At 39.5% G+C, this 21,119-nt stretch overlaps 3 protein-coding genes and 1 long non-coding RNA gene across 8 annotated transcripts in view; 2 read left to right on the forward strand and 2 right to left on the reverse strand.

Moving 5' to 3' along the window:
- cct7 (chaperonin containing TCP1, subunit 7 (eta)) overlaps positions 1-2,924 on the reverse strand; it is a 6,318-nt gene extending 3,394 nt beyond the window's left edge. The window contains exons 1-8 of the mRNA XM_022205756.2: positions 2,844-2,924; positions 1,541-1,624; positions 1,380-1,449; positions 1,197-1,303; positions 929-1,107; positions 663-834; positions 383-547; positions 108-296 (exon numbers count right to left, since the gene is read on the reverse strand). Of these exons, the coding sequence (XP_022061448.1) occupies positions 108-296; positions 383-547; positions 663-834; positions 929-1,107; positions 1,197-1,303; positions 1,380-1,449; positions 1,541-1,624; positions 2,844-2,849 (972 nt within the window). The 5' untranslated portion in view covers positions 2,850-2,924. The remainder of the gene's footprint in view (positions 1-107; positions 297-382; positions 548-662; positions 835-928; positions 1,108-1,196; positions 1,304-1,379; positions 1,450-1,540; positions 1,625-2,843) is intronic.
- Positions 2,925-3,483: 559 nt separating this feature from the next.
- krcp (kelch repeat-containing protein) lies at positions 3,484-13,305 on the forward strand. Its single transcript, XM_022205758.2, has 13 exons — positions 3,484-3,733; positions 4,034-4,195; positions 5,401-5,482; positions 7,297-7,353; positions 8,632-8,839; positions 9,122-9,208; positions 9,727-9,858; positions 10,457-10,644; positions 10,728-10,924; positions 11,031-11,125; positions 11,747-11,801; positions 12,031-12,128; positions 12,605-13,305. The coding sequence occupies exons 1-13, from the start codon at positions 3,672-3,674 to the stop codon at positions 12,823-12,825; spliced, it is 1,644 nt and encodes a 547-aa protein (XP_022061450.1). The 5' UTR covers positions 3,484-3,671; the 3' UTR covers positions 12,826-13,305.
- LOC127532470 (uncharacterized) lies at positions 5,368-17,704 on the reverse strand. Its single transcript, XR_007939916.1, has 3 exons — positions 17,596-17,704; positions 6,604-6,699; positions 5,368-5,479 (listed from the first exon to the last, which is right to left on the reverse strand). It is a non-coding gene; the product is annotated as an uncharacterized LOC127532470 (long non-coding RNA).
- Positions 17,691-21,119, forward strand: part of mark2b (MAP/microtubule affinity-regulating kinase 2b) — a 52,702-nt gene continuing 49,273 nt past the window's right edge. For 3 of the 5 annotated variants that reach the window (XM_051944192.1, XM_051944194.1, XM_051944195.1), the window contains exon 1: positions 17,691-18,967. In XM_051944192.1, the coding sequence (XP_051800152.1) occupies positions 18,917-18,967 (51 nt within the window). In that variant the 5' untranslated portion in view covers positions 17,691-18,916. The remainder of the gene's footprint in view (positions 18,968-21,119) is intronic. The other 2 variants (XM_051944196.1, XM_051944193.1) reach the window with 1 other exon arrangement.

Below are 21,119 nucleotides of genomic sequence, written 5' to 3' on the forward strand. Positions count from 1 at the left end.
TCCAATAATAAAAAATATTTCAGTCACTTTCATCTTTTTCTTGTTGGATAAAATCCAAACCATGAGTCACTTTTTAATTTAGAGACTAGGAGTTTTCACCGTCTCACCATCATGGTCCTCCTCAGATCCTCCTCCTGCACCCTGCCGGCACAGAACAGGTCTCTGTCAGCGAAGTACTGAGTGGCCACGTCTCCAATGGGCAGCTTGGACAGAACCACCTTGGCTCCGGACCGATAGATCTTCTCCAATTTGTCGTACAGGATGTTCCACTCTGCGTCCACGATGGCCTGGTAGTCCTGCAGGAAGGGTGGAAAGAAGAAAAGTTAGACTAAAAAAAGGACATCTAGATATTCATGTAATGGTTGTTGTGGTTCCTTCATACCTCCACAGATTTCACGCGGACCTCAGCGTTGTCCTTCTCAGCCTTGAGCTCCAGCTCCACGTTCAACAGAGCGATCTTTGGGTTCTCGTAGCGTTTGGGCTGCATCTCAAATCCAGCATAGGAGAAGGTCTTCTTGAACGCAACGCCAGAGATCAACTGAGAATCCTGTAGAGATGGAAGAAAAAACATTTAATTTAAAAATAGATAATTTGGAATTAAGATGTAGGAACAGGGAGAGGAAAGATGGTTCAGAGTTGTCTTTTAAAGTCGGGACACCAACCTCCAGGGCTCCTCCCTGCACCTTCTTGATGCCGATCATCTTCAGAGACAGCAGCTCGTCCAGAGACATGACAGCATCCACCACCATTTTGGAGAAGAAGTCCTTCTGGCCAGCGATCAGCTTTGAGTTCAGGGCCGTGGCTGCACACTTCTCCAGCAGCTGTCTCTGCTCTCTGACAGCAGACAAAGTACAACTTTACTCCACTGATCACAGTTAGATCACATCTTAAAAGCTTGAAATCTGTTCCAGAGAAGCTGATCTCTTACTGCTTGTCATCTTTCTTCACTGGGACAGAGATCTCCTTGATCTTGTTGACAGCGAGGTTGGTGGCGGTGCGGAACGCTCTGATGATGGTCTGAGGGTGGAGACCCTCCTCCACATATGGCTTCAGCTGCTTCAGGAACTCAGCGGCCAGGAGGGTGACGGAGGTGGTGCCGTCTCCAACCTGAAGACGGAGAGAAAGGCGGTGTGAGCTTGACTAGATTTTAGGTGTCGACTCAGACGCAGAAAAGGCCTCAAACACACTGATCTCACCTCAGCGTCCTGGGAGCGAGCGATGTCCACCAGAGTCTTAGCTGCAGGGTGGACCACATCCAGCAGCTTCAGGATGGTGGCTCCGTCATTGGAGATCGTGGCCTTGCCTGGAAAACACAAACATCCTCAATAATGTGCTCTAGACGAACCCATCATCATTTCTTATCCCATCCGTTTCCTCACCTCTGCCGTCCACCATCAGTTTGTCCATCCCTCTGGGCCCCAGGGTAGTCCTCACAGCCTCAGCAATCACCTGCAGGAGAAAACACAACAGGTACATTTAGAGAGACTGAAAATAGAGAAAACATAAACAACTACACAGAGAGAAGAGCTAGTTTTCTGACCTGGCAGGCATTGATGTTGCTGATGAGCTGGGGGATGCCCTGAGACGTGTCTGTCCCCTCCTTCAGCAGGATAACCGGTGTGGGCTGGTGGAGAGACGGGGAGAACGGAAGTAAGTAATAGTACTAACAATAATCATACTTTATTTGTTTACATAGTCACAAAGCCTAAAAACAAAAAGTACAAAGACTAGTAACACAAATAAAAATAAAGACCATTAAAGCAGCCAGCGAAGATAAAAATTATAAGAACAATCAGGCCGTGAACTGGTCGCACGTGATACAAACCAACACCTCAAAATAACCAAAATAAAAAGTCCTCAAAGCAATTTAAAGCTTAATGCTTTAAAATTAATTAAGAGAAACTTACAGGTAGCCAGTGTAAATTGGCAGTTAGCAGCTGTATATTATCATATTTCTTACAACCATCAGACTACACTCTGAACAATAACCTCAGTAGCAAGTCCTGGTTCTAACAAAAATACTAAATTCAGAAAATTGTAGCCACAATCTGCATCATCATGTATATTAGACAATAAAAACGGGTCAGCTGCAGTAATATTGACAGAAAACACAAATTTGCAAGTCATAGTTTGAAATTAATAAACATGACAAGCGAACTGTGCAATAACTCAATATTACAACACATATAACAGCATCTCTCTCACTCTACAACCAAACATGGGAGCAGACTGAGGCTGCAGAGGTCGGATGTGATGCTTCATTACTCATCAAACATGCTGCTGAGTGACACTGTGAAAACCTGGATACACATCGTTTTATTACCAGTGCCAGCTTACGGATTTAAATCTGTTTTTATTAATGTAAAAGCCTGTTTGGATTAGCTCCTTTGCAGCACAGAACACTTATATGCTTTCTATGCAGTCATTCATACAAAGAAGCTAAACACACTGATGCTAACTGGACAATAATTTGACTGAAAAAACATTAATAGACGACATTAAACCGCATGGACCTAATAAAGGAAAAGCTAGCCTTGAATTCTTGTCAGTGTGAACCTAACCGCCTGTAGAGTTTATTTTATGTCCACTCATCGCTAGCATGCTAACTAGCATCACCGTTAGCATCGTATACGCCCATTGGTTTAGAGTACCCATACGATGCTAACAGTCCGACGAACAAATAAATCTTTCAAAAATCATCTCCACGAAATAACTGCTTCTAAACACAGCCAGCAGTCTGTCCTGTGAGCTGATATTACTCCTGGTGCGACTGCCGGCTGAAAAAATGAAGGATGGACTCGGATTACGGTTCAGAATTTGGGGATACATGCTAATTGACTCACCATCATCTTTGCGGTTCCTTCGAGAAGCTTTCAGCCGGCATCCAATCCCAGAATGCTGTTCGACAGCCGGGGGAAGTTCAAGAACGAGCCGCCATGTATTATCAACCGTTTCAATTCTCAATTTTACACATTTTCTGGAATAAATTTCAAAGTAATCTGTGTTCAAATGCTATTTACCTCTAAGTAGCGTCTAAGTTTGGAGTAGTGAGTGTAGAACATTTCTTAAATGTCGCATTAACAGCAAATTAAAAGCACATTTCTTATTTATTTTTCTTTATGTTTTTACTATTATTAGCCTTTTCTTTTATGAATTCATTTTTTGATTAATATTTCTTTATAATGCCACATTATTTATTTTTTATTTTATTTTCAGGCACAGTCCTTCTTATTTTAAAAAATTATTTTTATTTATTTGCATTTGCAGTTCTACTTTTCTTGATCAGTCTATGGTTTTTGCCCATAAGTGTTCTTGAACGCAACTTTTGTGACGTAGCGGAGAGCCGGGAAATCTGGGCCTCTGATTGGCTTGTGTCTCAGCCTGGTGTGCACTCGAATGGACTTCCAGGATGTGTTGTGCGGGCGGAGCTCTGTTTACTGTGTGTTCTACTGCGGAGACTCCTCCTGACGGGACACCCTGGTTAACAAATCGCGCGCTTACGCGGTGCAACAAGAAGTCGCGCGGAGTTGGAAAGTGTACATACAGCGGTGGCGGGAGACAGAAGGAGAGGAGAGAAATCTGCGTTTTAATGCTTTAAATAGCGTCGAAATAAAGGGAAATAAGTGGAAACGGGTTTGGAGTTTTTTGTATTTTCGGGAGAAAACCGCAAAATGGACGAATTCGGAGTTTATGCAGTTTTCGGGGTGAACGGTCCGCCTCAAAGACTGCTACGGTGAGACATTTTGAAGGTTTTTAACCGTTTAGTAACGTTAGAAAGCTGCTAATAATCTTACCGTGAACCTGAACTACATCTCTGTTGAAGAAATGCATTTTTGTTAGCAGTATTCTCCAGCAACTTGGCTTTTATTACTCATCATTAGCGCCGCTTTGAATTAACCGCGTTTACAGACGTATAAGGACGTAATTTATGACTGAAAACCAAATGCTAATGAGTAGTTTAGCCTCTATTCTTGTTTTTATGGTTGCTTAAAGATGATTTTCAATTTTTTTTGTTCGTGTTTTTCCGTGTCAGCGCTGAAGGGTCGTGCAGGGTCTGTGTTGCAGTTCCTCCATCTGTCCGCCTGGTGGTGCTGTTCAGCAGCGGCCAGTGGGGCGACAGAGTCTGCGTGAACGCGGAGCTGAACGACGCTGACCGGACCCCCATCACCATCGGAAAACTGACTCCTTACAACAAGTAGGTTCACCCTGACTCACAAAACAGTAAAAACAATCCGTCTGCCACCTAAATCACACAATGACATGTTATTTCTGTTTTTAATAAAGTCTTTATATAGAAACCCAAGTTACAAAGTGCTTCTCAAGGCTATAAAATACAAATAAATGCAGAATTCAACATTGAAACATTATTAAAGAAATAAAAGGCAACTCAAGGATTAAAATCAGGAAAGGCTCTCAGGTAAAAGTATTTTTAAAGCAGGAGTTTACAACATTGTGACTCCTGCTCGAACAGGGGTATCAAACAAGCGGCCCTCATAGTGTAAAAATTCCAGAGGAGACATTAACAGTAGATTGTAATTTTTTTTAAACGATAAATTTAAAATAATTTCCAGACCATGACAAGTTGTTTTGATTATAAAGTAAAATACTAGATTGTTCATTGTTCTTCTCTCATTCTGTGTCTCATTGTTGTAATATTTTGTCTCATTTTTGTTGTTTTTTGTTTAACTTTCCTCTCATGTTTTTGTCGTTTTGTTTTTTATCTGAGTTTTGTCATTTTGATCATACAGTAAAACTAGTCAGGTCCACTTGAGATCAAACTGGGCTGAATCAGTTTGACACCCCTGTTCTAGAAAGAATAAGTTTGGGGAGCTTTTAAAAAACTGTGTAAAATATCTGGATTTAACAGAGAATTAGACCAAAAAAACAACCTTTTGTTGTAAATGTTGCATTTGACTATTGATGCACTATTAGTTTAATAAAATGCTGCTTGTTTTTTTTAAAACTTTTACTGTAAAATGTTATTTATTCTGTATGCTGCTGGACCTGCATAATTAATTTTGTTCCTTTTTTTTAACATGTTGAATGAATTAAACTAAATCATATGGAATTTGTGAGGAATAAGCTCAGAAGACTTACTTAAGACAAATGTGGATTACTATCAGTTAATAGGAGAGTTCCATTGTTCCTTTCAGCATTTCTGTAAATTATTTCTGTATATATGTTTCTTTTTATGTTAAATTAAATTTATTCTGCTATAAATTTGAATCCTGGTGCAGCTGCAGTTTCCACAGATCAAGCATGTGAAAAGATCAGATGAATAAAATGATAAAATGACGTAATGTTAGAAATATTACAGTGCTGTTTAATGCCACACTTAGTGTTGAAGTAAACAGTTTAACAGGAAGCCTGTCGCTGATTTCTGTGCTGTTTCTTCTCCAGGTGTTTGTCGTGGGAGCAGTGGGAGGAGGAGACGTGGACAGACGGCGTCACACTGAATGTCGCCGTGGAGGGAGGAGACCTGGTAAATGTCAAACAAACATGAAGCTCTAGGACTAAAGGACACTGAGAAAATCTGTGAATTCTTGACCGTTCCATCTAATAGCCAAGTTGTTGGACAGTAGATGTAGAAATTAAGTGCAGGGCTGCGTGATGTTGGGGAGAACTGACGTTACTATATCAAGTTTTTAAACAGAATACTTTAGAAACAATTACTCACTCTAGAACAGGGGTGTCATCTTAGTTTGACTCCAAATTTTTCCTTTGTTTTAGTGCAAAAAAGTTCATTCTGTAAATGTTCACTTTCAAGGAATTACCCTTTTTCGAAATATCACGAACAACCTGAAATTTCTGAAGAAAAATAAGTTCAATTTCAACAATACTATGCCTAAAACATTTAGTCACAGGTGTCTGGAACTGAATGATGTCATATTTTACTTTTTTTTTAAAAACACAAACAAGACAAAATATTACAAAAACGAGACACAGAAAGACAAAAACGAGAAACAATGACAAAAAATGAAACAAACGGCATGAAACAAAACAAAAAAGAGAGGAAAAAATTTGACAAAGTGACAAAACAATGGACAAACAACACAAAAAATGACAAAGCGTGACGCAAAACAACGAATAAAGCAAAACACAAAATGGCAAAAATAAGATGAAAAACAAAAGCGAGACAAAAAGGAAACACAAAACGACAAAAACATGAGACAATCGATAAGTAAGACATAAAAAGACAACAAAAACAAGACAGAGTATTAGAAAAATGAGACCCAAAATGACAAAAGCGAGAAACAAAATAACAAAAAATGAGACAAATGGCATGAAACAAAACAAAAAAAGAGACAAAAAGTTACAGTGACAAAACAATGGACAAATGACACAAAAAATGACAAAAGCATGAAACAAAACGATCCACAGAACAACGAATAAAGCAAAGCACAAAATGGTAAAAATGAGACGAAAAACATAAGAGAGTCAAAAAAAACAACACAAAACGACAAAAACGTGAGAAAAAAGACAACAAAAACAAGACAGAAATGAGACACAAAATGACCAAATTATCTTAAATGAGTGGTTTTGCAAATTCACAGGTTGCAGTTAATATCTTCTCTATAATTTTTACACTTTACAAAGTCGTACCTCGGGCGGATTGGACCCTCTGGAGGGCCGCTTTTGGCCCGCGGGCCGCATGTTTGACTCCAATGCTCTAGAATGATGGGGATGACTTAGTAGAGTCTGCATAAAAAATGAAAAATAATTAATAAAGACCAAAAAACAGCGAGCAAAAACACTCGCAAAGCCACCCAAAATAGTTTTCTTTTCTTTGGATAGCTTCCAGATCTGGTGCTGATTGAATGATCAGTTACAGCTCACTGTAATAAATTCTCTGCATTTGGTCAACAGAAACACTTCATGGTGCATTACTTTTTATGCAACCAGATCTTCATTTTTAGGTTTTCTCTTTGGTTTCTTGCTTTTTTTGTCGTACACATATAGAGCCTGCATATCTGTATCTAGTAAATAAAGAGTAAAAACAGTTTCCAATAACTCTTAAATCGGTAAAATATCATATAAAACAGACTTCTCTTGTAGATTAGTCACAGAAATTGAGACTCAAGCGACATCTAGCATGATGTGTTTACACTAATTTGCTTTCCACCTGCTAAAGTGAGACGATTATGCATGTGTCCACCAAACAATATGTTGTGTAGCCCCTGTACAGAGTCTTTTATGAAAGCACCATGTGGTGAAATACCAACATTTTTAGTTGTCATGGGAGACACTGGTTTTGGACACATTCTAATGTAAACATGTAATACCTTTTTTCCTCAGATGAAAGCAGATTATAACGAACCAGAGCTCCTGGCTGTGATGGAGTACACACCAAAGGTAATCTGATAGAGATTTATATATATATATACCGAGAATTAAAGCATTTAAATTCTCAAAATGTCATAAATACCTTGTTAAGCATGTTGAATAGCTGATATTAAGTACAATATAACTGTCCGTAAATAAGCATTAGCAGCTAAATGTAGTTAAAATATTAAACTAGAAGTGCTCTGACTGATGTTTTTTGTGTAACATTATTATATTATATTCTGTTTGTGGTTTTTGGACTTTTTCTCTAGTGTTTGTTGGATGATTTGAACATTTAGTGAAATTTAGATGGAAAAAAACACAGCTGGGACTGTTCACTCATAGACATCTGAAATTTGACTTCAACTACTCACTGTTTCTATTTTTGTTTTGTATTTTAAAAGCGTGTTATTATTAGTAATTGTTTTATATCTTCACCTTAAAGCTGTCAGATAAATGTAGTGCAGTGTAAAGTACAATATTTCTGCCTGACGTGTAGTAGTTTGGAAGTGTAAGGCAGCAGACAATGGAAAAGTAGGTCAAAATTAAAAAGTAGAGCTGTTAACCCTGTAAAATCCACTGAAATACATCAGTTTTATTTATTTTCTATTATTTGTGTGTGTGTGTGTGTGTATGTATATATATTCTTTTTTGTTTGTTTTTAGCCATTTTTTCCTATATTTGGTTTTATTTTTTTTCTTTATTTTTGATTTCTTTACTGATTTATTCTATATTTGTTATCTATACGTGTGTGTATATATATATATATATATATATATATATATATATATATATATATATATATATAGCACATATATTTATAATTTATGTATAATTTTTTGTTTTATTTTATTTATTTATTGCTCATTTTTTTTCTATATTTAGGTTTATATACATCTAAAAAGAATTGTTTATTTTCTTTAATTTTTTTTGCTCCTTGTTTTTAAATATTTGGGTCTGACAGTTTTAAGGTAAATGTGCTTCATTACTTTTCCCACAACTCCGGTTCAAAATCAAGCAGGAGTTTGAGGCAGATAATGAAAGGCGTCAGTTAAAATAAACATCACGTCACTCTCATAATTCAACGTGGTGAATTCTGCTCTATTGAAACTACTGTCACAGTAAAACTGGCTCATCTTGTTTGGCTACAAACACTATTTAGTCGTCATGATTGTGGATTATTTGGTGGAACTATTCTGAGAAAACGGACAACGCTCCGATAGAGACCTAACTATTGTTGTCATTGCTTTTAGCTGCTCTGGTTTTCCTTGCTGCTTTTGTTTTTAATGATATTTTGTGCCGTCCCAGGACACCGTGGCTCCAGTCGCAGCCCGAGACCTCAAAGGCAAGAGGAAGAGGGACAGAGCGTCAGAAGAGGAAAAAGAAAACGACAATAAGGTGCCAAAGACAGAAGAAGAAAACACGTCTTCAGATGGCAGTGAGGAGAAAGCCACACCTGTACGAAAGGTCAGAGGTCAAACCAAATGTGGCCAGAAGCTGTTCAGTAGCGGAGCAGGTGAGCAAAGCAGAACTATCTAGTGCTGTTTATCATCGTAGTGTGAGATCTGTGCATGTCTTTATTTGGAAATGAGTTAAATAAGGATAATTCTTTTGGATAGAATGTGACAAAAAGTTGCTGGAGGTGTTAAAAGTGTTTAAGTTTTTAATCCTGTCTGATAATTAGCGCTGCAGACACTCCTCTGGCTCAGTGTGGAGGTGGAAAACTATTTTATTTGTGTTCTATTTTCTCCATCAAATCTCCTTCTCTCTCCTTCCTCTTTTACCGCTAATGGAGCAGGAGAGACGCAAGGGATTGTGGGAAAAACGCCTCCTCAGAGCGCAGCCAGGACGAAGAGTAGGCAGGCCAAGACTCCCACACAGACCGGTGCGTTTGTGCATACACATCACATACCATTTTGGCTGTTTTCTCTTATTTATTTGTACCTTTCTGTCGTATTTATTCGCTCGGCGGTGCCACAGCTGATGCACATCGCCCACCCGAGTTCATGCTTTCTGCTCGTCTTTCTCTGCAAGTGTTATCTGCAGGAATGTAACATGAACTTGTACGTGTGACTCACACACAGGTATTTGTAGGTTTCTGCTACCTGGGCAGCGCTGTAGGTGCTCTGTCTTTAAAGGTATAGTTTGACGTTTTGTGAAATGCTCTGATTTAACTTCCTTGCCCACAGTTGGGCGAGAAGATCAATACCTCACTTATGTCTGTCCGTCTAGAAGGAGCCGGGAGGCGCTCGGCTTAGTGCAAAGACGAGAAACAAGCTATCCTTTGAATCTGCAGTTAGAGTCTCAAATATGAAGATTTACGAGACGCTCTGTGTTGACATTCAGTCATTCTCTACATTCAGAGGTCGTGGACGAGTCCTTTAACTCTGTGATTTCCTGCAGCTCCTCTGCTCGGCCCGTCGGGTCGCTGGGGTCAGACTTTGTGTCCCATCGATGCTCAGACAGCAATCCTGATTGGAGGTCAGGGAGCCAGGATGCAGTTCTGCAAAGATCCCATGTGGAAGCTGTGCACAGGTCAGTCAGTCATGAACGACATTAACCCCCTTGTTCTCCTCATTTACAGACACAAAAAATATTGTTTCCTTGTCTGAAAAAAAAATCCAAAAATTCAGCAAAGAAATTCCCCAAATTTCTGAAAATTTGCAAAACTTTCAGAAAAAAAATTAAAAGTTTCCCTTAAAATTTGATTGAAAATAAATTCCCCAAATTTGGCAAGAACATTCTTGTAATATATTTCGAAAAAATTTGTAAAAATTTTCCAAAAAAAATCCTAAAAATATCTAAAGTGATTACATATATATCAGTACACGTTCTAATATTCTCTTTAAGAAAATTCACGTAATTTTTTTTGTGTGAATGTTCTTCAGAAACATTTCTAACATTTCTTTTTTTTTTCCACCAAAAAATGTTAAAAAATTTCCCAAAAATGTTGAAAATGTGGAGATCACAGGTTTCACTGTGAAAATATATTTTTTTTCCCACATTTTCAAATTTTAAAACTGGTCAATTTGACATGCAGGATGACACGAGGGTTAAATATTCTCTGTACTGTCAGAACTCTGAGGAGAATCGTGGTTCCAGCGGGTCCATGTTTGTGTTGTCCGTCCAACAGAGGACCTGTCCTGGGTGGCTGCAGAGACTCTGGCTGAGGGTCCGACCCCTGAGGCCAGGATTGGTCATACGGCCATCTACGACCCCGACTCTAAGCGGATCTTTGTGTTCGGAGGCTCCAAGAACAAGAAGTGGTTCAACGACGTCCACATCCTGGACACGCAGAGCTGGAAGTGGACCATGGTGGAGGTGTGTGTTCAGTCGACACCCTGCGATGACTCCATCGTTGCTTCTTCTCTTTCTTCACGTCTTCCTCCCTCTTTCTCCTCCAGGCTCGAGGAAACGTTCCTCCTCTGGCCTACCACAGCTGCAGCATGTTTCAGGGGGAGCTGTTCGTGCTGGGAGGAGTGTTTCCTCGGCCCAACCCGGAGCCCGACGGCTGCAGTGACTCTCTGTACATCTTCGACCCTCAGCTCTCCATCTGGTACCAGCCCATCGTCACAGGAGACCAACCTTCCCCTCGCTCAGGGTAACACATCACAATCGCAACCTTTCTTCTTTTTTTTTTTTTTTTTTTTTACTCACTCAAACACATTTTCAGCTTTTAAACTCCCTCTTTATTCTGCTCCTTCCAGCCACTCTGCATGTGTGATGCAGGAGAGGAAGATCTACGTGTTTGGTGGGTGGGACACTCCGGTCTGCTACAATGATATGTACATGCTGGACCTCGGTAAGCCGCACACACAGGGAAAACACACCTGGGGGAAGGTGTAAATACATATCAGTGCCTTCATGATGAACCCTCCTGTGTCCTCATTTACAGGCACCAAAAAATATTGTTTCTTTGTCTGAAAAATATCCAAAAATTCAGCAAAAAAATTCTACAACTTTCTGAAAATTTGCAAAAACTGTCAGGAAGAAAATTCCAATAATTAAAGTTTCTCTTAAAAGTTTTATTTTTAAAAAAATCCCCCAAATTTGGCAAGAAAATTCTTGTAAGTATTTTCAAAAAATGAGTGAAAATCTTCCCCCCAAAAATCCTAAAAATATCTAAATTGATTACATATATATATCAGTAAAACTTCTGATATTTTCTTGAAGAACATTCACAAAAAAACCTACCAAAATCCAGTGAAATTTGCTGAATTTTGGTTGATTTTTCTCAATTGATTTTTTTTAACATTTCTTTTTTTTCCACCAAAAAAATGTTCAGATTTCCCAGAAATGTTGAAAATGTGGACATCAGAAGTCTCACTGTGAAAATATATTTTTTTCCACGTTTTCAAACTTAAAAATGGGTCAGTTTTGACCCACAGGATGACACGAGGGTTAATTGTTATTTGTTTTTAAGGTCTGATGGAGTTTTCTGGTGTCAAAACAACTGGGACAGCCCCTTCTCCTCGAAGGTACACAGCTAATCACACACACTCCATGTAGCTGTAGCTAAGACTGACTGTCAAACCTCACTTCTACTACTTCTATTATTACTACACTTAATTTGTAGAGACGTTTACGCTCCTTGGAATAGATATCGGTCTCAAAACTCTATAATCGTACATGATTGTTTTCTTAAAACTGTCTAAAATCCTCTCTGTGGCTCCGTTTTCTCATATATAATCATCATATATGTTGCAGCTGGCATGGCAGCGCTGTTCTCTCCGACACAAAGTTCCTAATCCACGGCGGTTACAACGGAAACAACGCCCTCAGTGACGCCTTCATCTTCGATATTGGTGAGACGCAGCTCACGTTTGAGGGAAGCTTGTAATCATTAACTTTTAACTGTTGGTGAAGATCAATGTGCAAACCAGGGACAAAGTGAAGAAAAAACAAGTGTCTTAGTAGAAAAATTCAGGCTTTAACCTAACCTTAACCCTAATTTGGCAAGAAAATTCTTGTAAATATTTTACAAATATGAGTAAAAATCTTTCAAAAAATCCTAACAATATCTAAAGTGATTATGTATATATCAGTGAATCTTCTAATATTTTCTTTAAGATCTTTCACATAAAAATCAACCAAAATCCAGTGAATTTTGTTGGATTTGGTTAACTTTTTTTCCCAAAAATGTTGAAAATGTGGACATCAGAAGTTTCACTGTGAAAATATATTTTTTTCCTCACATTTTCAAACTTTAAAACAGGTTAGTGTGACCCACAGGACGACGCGAGAGTGAAGATAACGGTGGATTTTCAACTTGTTGTTTCAGACACCAACAGCTGGACGGAGGTGACGCTGCCTCAGCTCTCTGTGCCCAGGGCGGGGCACTCCATCGTCACCATGGAGACCACCGGTTTCCCAGAAGACACGGATGCGAACGCCGGCTCCGTCGGCAAAACCCTGCTGGTGTTCGGAGGCGGAGACAACGAGGGCAACTTCTACTCCGACCTGACGAGCGTCGCTGTGGAGGAGCTGCTCGCTGCTATTTAGAGAGGGTGAGTCAGAGGTGAGTCCTCGCTCCCGGACTGGATGTGAAGCTACTTCAACTCCCCCACACCGACTTTATTATTTATACACCTAGAGTTCGTCTTTTTTTGTTGGTGACTTTCTTTTTCAGTTATCTCAAAAGGCTTATTTCTGAAAATCTTCAGCCTGTAATCATGATCTCTAAGAAAACTACTGCTTTTTTTAATTAAATGAAAAAATGTGATATTCTCATTCATGAAAAAAGTATGTTACTTTATTTTTATGTACATATGTTTGAAAGTTCTATTTTTTCTCAGGTAAATTTTTTATCTTCTTTCGCTGTTGGATAACTATGTTGATTCCAGATTTCTGCAAGTGCATCACCAGGATTTTATCGTGTTTACCCACATTTTTGTATTTGTCACATCTCAATTTGTGTTCCTGTCGCACTTTGCGCTCGGGTTCTGTTCTCTTTTTTTAATAAACATTTGTCTTCTCATCTGACATTTAGTTTTTTCTACTCTTATACACCATTTTACATTTCCGGTCAATTTTGACCCACGGGACAACACAAGAGTTAAACCAAAAGAAATTCATTAAAGCTACTCTCGTGAAACAACAATCGAGTGTTGAAGTCGACAATATCAAGCAGTGAGAGATGCAAACGCAGAAGAAGGTTGATGCGAGTGTCAGGTGAGCTTCACAGGTGGGTTAAAATTTCCTTGAAGACGTCTCTCACACACTCTTTTCTCATCAGATCCATAAAATCAGAAAAAACAACCCTTTTCATTCAATTTCCTGCTTAACAAAATGTGTCATTTTTTAAATTGTTTAATTGCATCCTCGCTTTGTTTCAAAACTGGCTTCCTAAAATTGTGAAATCAATCCTAACAGCTGGGCGGTTCATGCTGCACTGAGTTTGGCTCACATGTGCAACAATGTGATGCAGTTTTAATCAGATCTCACGGCGATAAAGAGACACCACTGAGTGACAGACAGCGTGACTAAGGTGGAGGGAGAAGAACCGAAACGCCGGGAAAGCCTGGCGACGAAATCAAACGTCTGATGATGTGTGCAGGCTGCCAGGATCTACAGGGAGAAGTATTGACTGCACATTAAAAATAAACTGTTATTACAGCCTCAGTCCGGCCAGATACGTTTGGCACCGTGGAATGGGGAGACTGGCGATACAAAGGCTGCTATGTGTTTTTAATGCTCATCCAATGAGACTTAAAATACACTAAAAAAAACCAGCTGCAATTAACAGCCTGTGGTTCAACCTCCTACTCGGTGTGTCGCTGCTTCTCCGAAGGAAAAGTAGGAGAATGAGAGCCAAAAAAGATTTGATTCAGTCTGGATCAGGGGTGCCGAAATCATTTTTACTTTCACATTTAAGAAATTGTCTTTTTACAAAATATTATGAACAACCTGAAAACAAAAATTAGACGAAAAAGTTAGAAAGCAACGAAAAAACTGACAGAAAACACACAATAACAAGGCAAGAAGGAAAACCAAAATGACGAGATTCAGACACAAAACAACAAAAACAGGACAAAATATTACAAAAATGAGACAACACAATGACAAAAATGAGATGAGACAAATGACACAAAGCAAAACAGAAAAATTAGACAAAGTTACAAAGAGGCCAAAAAATGGCTAAACGACACAAAAACGATAACCAAAACAACAAATAAAGCAAAGAATAAAATGACAAAAGTAAAACAAAAAGGAAACACAAAACGACAAAAAGCAACCGACAAAAACATGAAACAAATGACAAAATCTAGGCAAAAAACAACAAAAGCAGGATAAAAGATTACAAAAATGAGACGTAAAAGCGAAAAACAAAATGAGGAAAAAAATGAGAAAAACGACCCAAAACCAAACAAAACAGACAAAAAAGTTGACAAAGCAACCAAAAAATGAGACAAATGACAAAAGTCAGACAAACAAAAAACAATATTTGAAAAACGAGACACAAAAGAACAACGAGAAATCTAATATTTACACGTCATGATAAAAACAACTCGATAGACAGACTGATATAGATAGGTGGATGGATGTAATATGTTCAGTCGTCCTGCAGATGGCGACACCTCAGCACATTTTCATCCACACCAACCTGGCCTCCTGAAACTCCCCACGTACAATCTAAAAAAAGACCAGGTCAATGAGTTTACAGTCATTATTTTTGTATAAATGTTAACACGAATGGCTCTGACATTTTCCACAAAATGCTGCTATCCTCCCTCCTGTGAGCCTCCATCAAACTGGACGTGCTCCAACGCTCTGAAAAAAAACAAAAAAACAAAAAAAAACAAGACACTCTGCCAAGTGAGTTCTGGATGTTGACTGAAAGATGCATCACAAGAGAAATCCAGCGATTTGACAGCAACAAGGAGAGCAATGAGTCCAGATAGGTGGTTAAATGTTAAAAAACAGAGGTGTTTGTCTGCTGCGGCAGCCTTGAGTTCACTCCCTCCATCATCAGAGAGGTGATTTTTCCCTTGATTCATCGGGAAATCCTGCCAGTTGGATGCTCTCCCAGTCATTCCTAACCAGCCTCTCATTGCCCTTCATTTCCTCATTTTTTTCAGCCTTTTATTTTCTCCATAACATCCTCACATTGTGTAAACGGTGAATATTCGCTATTGAAACTCTGTCATCTATCGCTGTTGCTATAGATAGTATTAATCCTCGTGTCGTCCTGCGGGTCAGAATTGACCCGTTATTAAGTTTGAACATGTGGAAAAAAAAAATATTTTCACAGTGAAACTAATGAACATTTTTGGGAAATTTTTGAACATTTTTTGGTGGAAAGAAAATAAATGTTACAAATATTTTCTTTAAGAGCATTCACAAAAAATCAACTAAAATCCAGCGAAATTCGCTGGATTTTAGTTGATTTTTATGTGAATGTTCTTAAAGAAAATATTAGAATTTTTACTGATATATATGTAATCACTTTAGATATTTTTAGAATTTTTTGTAAGATTTTTACTCACTTTTTGAAAATATTTATAAGAATTTTCTTGCGGTTTTTTTTTACTTTTAAGGGAAACTTTTAAGGAATTATTCGAATTTTCTTCCTGAAGGTTTTGCAAATTTTCAGAAATTTGGGGAATTTTTTGCTTAATTTCTGGATTTTTTTCAGACAAGGAAACATTTACATTTTATTTTTTTACAGCTGGGGTGGGAAGGAAGGGGTCTATAATTTGACGAGATCCGAGAATAGTTGTCTAAGTTGGCTGCAGGCACAGATAAAAAAAGATGAACTAACAATGGGGAGATAATATAGAGGTATAAGATGGCAGAATGAATGATCCAAGTCGCCCATTATTAGACGACTGTGAACAACATTCTCTGTATTTTCCCCTTAAGTTGCTTTGACAAATATTTCCAGCCAGCTAGTGTGAATTTTGACATTTTTACTGTCAATACAACATATTGTTCCATCCATACGTCCATTTTATCCTGCTTCTTTACAGTTAGGTCTTAGGGGCAGCAGATCAAGCAGGTCTTTCCAACATTTTCCAGCTCCTCCTGAGGAATCCTGAGGGTTTCCCTCCAGACGGGTCTGGATCTACTGTGGAGTCTCTTTCCAGCCGGATGTGCCCAGAAAACATCTAAACCAACTCAGCTTTTGACGGGAAGGAGCGCGTCATCTCATTCACGGGTTCCCTCCATCATATTTTTTATTCCATATATTGAATTTGTTTCATGTCTTTTTGAAAAAAACAACAACACTGCATTGATTTAGCTACAATGATAAATTGTACACAAAAATAAATGTAAAGTCCTGCTTTGTGGACTTTGTAAAGAAAACAACAGGTGGTTTAATGTCTAGCAAATGAAACACTGAAGTAGCATCATGAGGAAATGCAAAGTAAAAGTAAGACAAGAGAAGATTAAAAAAAAATGTGCCAGATTTTGCTCAAAAATAATCTATCTTAACATGAGAATAAATGCAGAGCCTGGATAAAAAGCAAAAGATATAAATATGATGCATTATCCATTCTCTATACACCGCTTTATCCTCACTAGGGTCCCAGGGGGTGCTGGAGTCTATCCCAGCCGACTCGGGCAAAGGCAGGGGACACCCTGGACAGGTCGCCAGTCTGTCACAGGGCTACATATACAGACAGACAATCACACTCACATTCACACCAACGGGCAATTTGGAGTCATCAATTAACCTCAGCATATTTTTGGACAGTGGGAGGAAGCCGGAGTACCCGGAGAAAACCCACGTATGCACAGAGAGAACATGCAAACTCCATGCAGAAAGATCCCAGGTCCAGGCCAGGATTTGAACCAGGGATCTTCTTGCTGCAAGGCAAAAGTGCTAACCACTACATCACTGTGCAGCCCTATGATAAATTACTGAAATAAAAAACAAACAAAAAACTAGAATAAGACTACAATGATGCTGAAAATGGCACCTTAAAATGAAATATTGTACATTACATTGACAATGTTGGGCATTAAAGTGAAATTTTGAACATACATGACAATTTAAATGTAACCCATGATATTGGAACTGATATGGCACAAAATACTGAGAAAAAGTAACACTGCAAATTACATTATCGTTCAGAAGTATCTAGTAAAAGTTAATTTCCATTTCTCTTTTTGATAGTTTAACTTGGAAATTTAGATTCAATGCCTCTATAAAAATAAATAACAATGTCAGACCTAAATAATTTGCAAATATTCAACAAACTATTATGACACGAGTGAATTTTAGGTCACCTCAGCTCCTTTGAATCCCTGCACCTGTCTGTTACTAACCTGAGTGAGTGGGTCAGCGGGGAGGGCCGGAAAGAGCCGAGTGAAGCCGAACCCTCCCCGGTCCTCCTCTTTCAGTCGTGGTGCAAGCAGCCATGTTGCCGCGAGCTTGTTCCGGTATGAGGGCAGGATCGTGCGCATAGACTGCAGCTCCTCGCCTTTTCTCCCCCCACCGACTCGCACCTCCCGACGAGAAAAGCCCACCGTGCCGATAATGGATTTTACAACTTGATGATTCCCCTTTCGGTCGGCCGGACGGAATAAACAGTCGGTGTAGCGACAAGAAGGACTGCTATATCGCCACACTGCAGTGCAGCACTGGTGAACGACCTTATTCCAATCACGCAACACAAGGAAGAGCGCCGGTGATTTCCGTGGATTTTGAGTTTCGTGGGCTGCTCTGTGGCAGTCGCCGCCGCTGCGGGCGCTGGGGGAATAAGCTAACTAGCTAGCTCTGCCTCGAAAGAAACGCCGAATTTTGCTAGCTAAATGGGCTAATGTCGAGCAGCTAGCGCAACAAATTAATTCGTGTTTCTCACCTGCCATGTGACCGTTTTACGAGGTGCTGCTTTTATTTTTCGGATACCCAACCCGCGGATATCTCACTGGGAATATCTTGAATTGTTTTGCGTGAGTTGGGAAGGTCGAGACCTCGCCGGGAATAACTTTGGCCCTGAAAGTTTGTGGACCCCGGACCTGTTTTCAGCCCCGAAAGGAAACATCTCTGCCCACCAAAAAAAGAGAAAGACAGACCACGACATTACGTTATGAAAACGACGCTGGATTAACGTTTGTTGTAGATTTCGGCGACAGTCGGGGCTTCCTCGGACGTTAGTTAGCAGCCTCACAGGTTAGCATGTTAGCTGCCTAATTGAACCTTGTCTGCTCCAATACAACCAACTTTTCTTCAAGCTAGCACAAGTAGCTAGCTGGCCAAAACGTCACTGTTAGCTCGGGTCCAGTGTCTGTGTTCTCTGATCGCTGTCGACGCCGATAGATGCTAATTGGGAACTGGATGTTTTCAAAAACAACCTGAAGAAAACCTCGGCTTTTCCTGTTTTCTGCTTGTTGACAAACATGGGACGTGCGGTCGCCGCTAGCTAGTTTCCAGCTAGCTGGCTAACTCGGCTAGCCGCTGATGTGGGATTCAACTTGTTGATTCACAGGTTATCTGTCGCGCTGCTAGCTGGCTAGCACTGGACATCTGTTGGAAATCTCCTTCTGCCATCAGCCACACGAGTTTTAAATGCACAAGAGACACTGACGAGTCGTGCTTGTTTCACAGTTCCTTTTCCCTTTTTGGCAACTCGCAAGTCTTTGAAAAATGTCAACAAGGATCCCACTGGTGCAAGTCATTGAAAATACGGCCGGGCAGGTAAGATGTACCTCTAAATACATCTCCTACATGATGTGATAAATGATGTTCACCCACTAAGCTAGGTAAAGCAGGAAGTTGTTATTATCTGCTGTGGAGAGAGGCCCTGTTTGGCCTTCTCCAGTCTCTGGTTGTCTCTGCTTTTCTGTGTCTCTGTTGTCTTTGCCACACAGCAGTGATTCACAGGCTTGCCTACGCACTCACACTGGATTTCCCACTCCTTGCAGAATAGCAGAGCAAATTTAGCTTGCTGTTTAGTCTGCGTCTTAAGGCATGTCCTCCTACTTGACTTTCTGTCACTTTGACCTGTTGCAATGCAAACAACCCTGTCAGCTGCGTTGGACATGAATTTCATACAGAAACCCAACATCCACATATTAGTTTGATGCACTATTATTTCACTCGAGTTCACCTGTGACCAATGATCTTTTCTGTTGTTGACTATCAAAACAATACAGTAATGTTTGGGAAATTATTTTGTTTATAGGATAGAATAAAGCTTACTGGGATTTTATTAAATGGCTAATTCAATTGATTGGGGACTTCAGAATCATTCTTCTTTGAGAGAAAATAAATGGTAGAGTTAATGGTTGAAATGTAAATTTATATGACAGAAGACATTTACTGATTATAAAACTCAAACTGTTGTATTCAATTTCACAAGTAGGCCTAGAACTTACATTTTTGGCTTTTCTGGCAATACACAACGATTACACATCCTCTTCTAACCTAAAATAAGGCTACTGACCCCGATCCATATGAGAAACGGCTGCAAAACACACTGATTAAAGCTCTTGAAGAAGCTGATTTCAAGAGCCTTGATTAGGGCAACACTTTTGAGTAATGTGTTCAAAAGCCAAAGAAACCCCTTTGGCTGTGCCGCAAATCCATACAAGAAGCTGGAACAAAGCCCCGGCTTCCAAGACTACAGTATCGGCCTTAATCTTGTCGACAGTTTTATCTTGTTATTATGAAAATGCCGCACACGCTCACATGAAAGCCATTATAGCTTCCAGAAAAGACCATGACTTGCATTACGAGGACAGCTGTTGACAAGCATTACTTGGTATTTGTCTCGTCAAATGAAAAATCTCTCAGGAGTGTTGGACGGGAAAAAAAAATTATACGTCAACATGTGTTGAGCTAAACCCAGTTCTATATTTGTGTTGCTCTGGTGTCTGTAGGTAGATGAATGCAGCTGAGGTGAGGATTTGGTATGACAGATTGTTTTAACAGTTGGGGGGTCGCTTTGTGGAGTGTAGCAGTATAAATATAGCTAAAGTTCACGCAGAGAAAACATTTGATTGAAACCTTTGCGGAAATGACTCGATAACATCGGTTTGTCAATACAGTCAGAGGATACGAAAGAACCATAACATGATAAATAAGAGTGTGACTAACTGGTTCTTGTTTTCAGTCTGTCACAAGAGCTGCACCCTCTATCAAAGTTTTCTAAGCCCAACCCAGGTGTGCATGACGGGTGTGCAGCCAACCAGACTGTGGATCTGCTCCTCACAGCCAATAGGAAAACCTGCCGTTGGTGGAGACACAAAGGTTCAAAGATTTTGTCTGTCTTTGTTTCTCGTAAAAATAAAATGCTGACAGAAGTTACCTGTTGATACCACGATGGCACTTCACTTCAGTGTGTGTGTGTGCCGGAGTGTTCAACACAACAGGTCACTACTTCAGTAAAAGCAGAAACAAATCGACAGTTATACTGGTCTATAGGCAAGTAACTACACACCATCAGAGTGACACGTGCATATTCGTACATGGCTACACCCTTATGGGAACAGAAGTCAGGGATAATACAGTCGATTATATAAGTACTTGCTGCCTTATCCACTCGCGTACACACAGACGGGGCATCTCCATTTCCAGAGTTTTTAAAATTGATGTCATAGTTAAAGTTAGGTGCTTCTTGAACACGCTGGTAGAACACCAACTTGTACAAACAAATGAGTGTTAACCTTCAGTGTCGGCAAACTTCCTCCATGAATTCAATGAGACAACTGTGCTGGATTCTGCAGAGGGCTTGTCCATAAAGAAGTTAGACTTAGCTCTACGTTAGCCACAGTACAGTACAATAATAGTCAAAAACACAAAGTTGGTGAAATACTGTGTAATATGTACAATTGTGCCATATGAAAAT

The sequence above is a fragment of the Acanthochromis polyacanthus genome, chromosome 23 (genome assembly GCF_021347895.1).
Source record: "Acanthochromis polyacanthus isolate Apoly-LR-REF ecotype Palm Island chromosome 23, KAUST_Apoly_ChrSc, whole genome shotgun sequence".
NCBI lineage: Eukaryota > Metazoa > Chordata > Actinopteri > Pomacentridae > Acanthochromis > Acanthochromis polyacanthus.

What these genes read in the sequence shown, in the direction of transcription:
- krcp (XM_022205758.2), top strand. Translation starts at nt 3,672, where the DNA reads ATGGACGAATTCGGAGTTTATGCAGTTTTCGGGGTGAACGGTCCGCCT. An exon ending in GCTGTTCAGTAGCGGAGCAG is followed by an intron (nt 8,840 to 9,121) that starts GTGAGCAAAGCA and finishes CTAATGGAGCAG; the next exon opens with GAGAGACGCAAGGGATTGTG. An exon ending in CAACCTTCCCCTCGCTCAGG is followed by an intron (nt 10,925 to 11,030) that starts GTAACACATCAC and finishes TGCTCCTTCCAG; the next exon opens with CCACTCTGCATGTGTGATGC.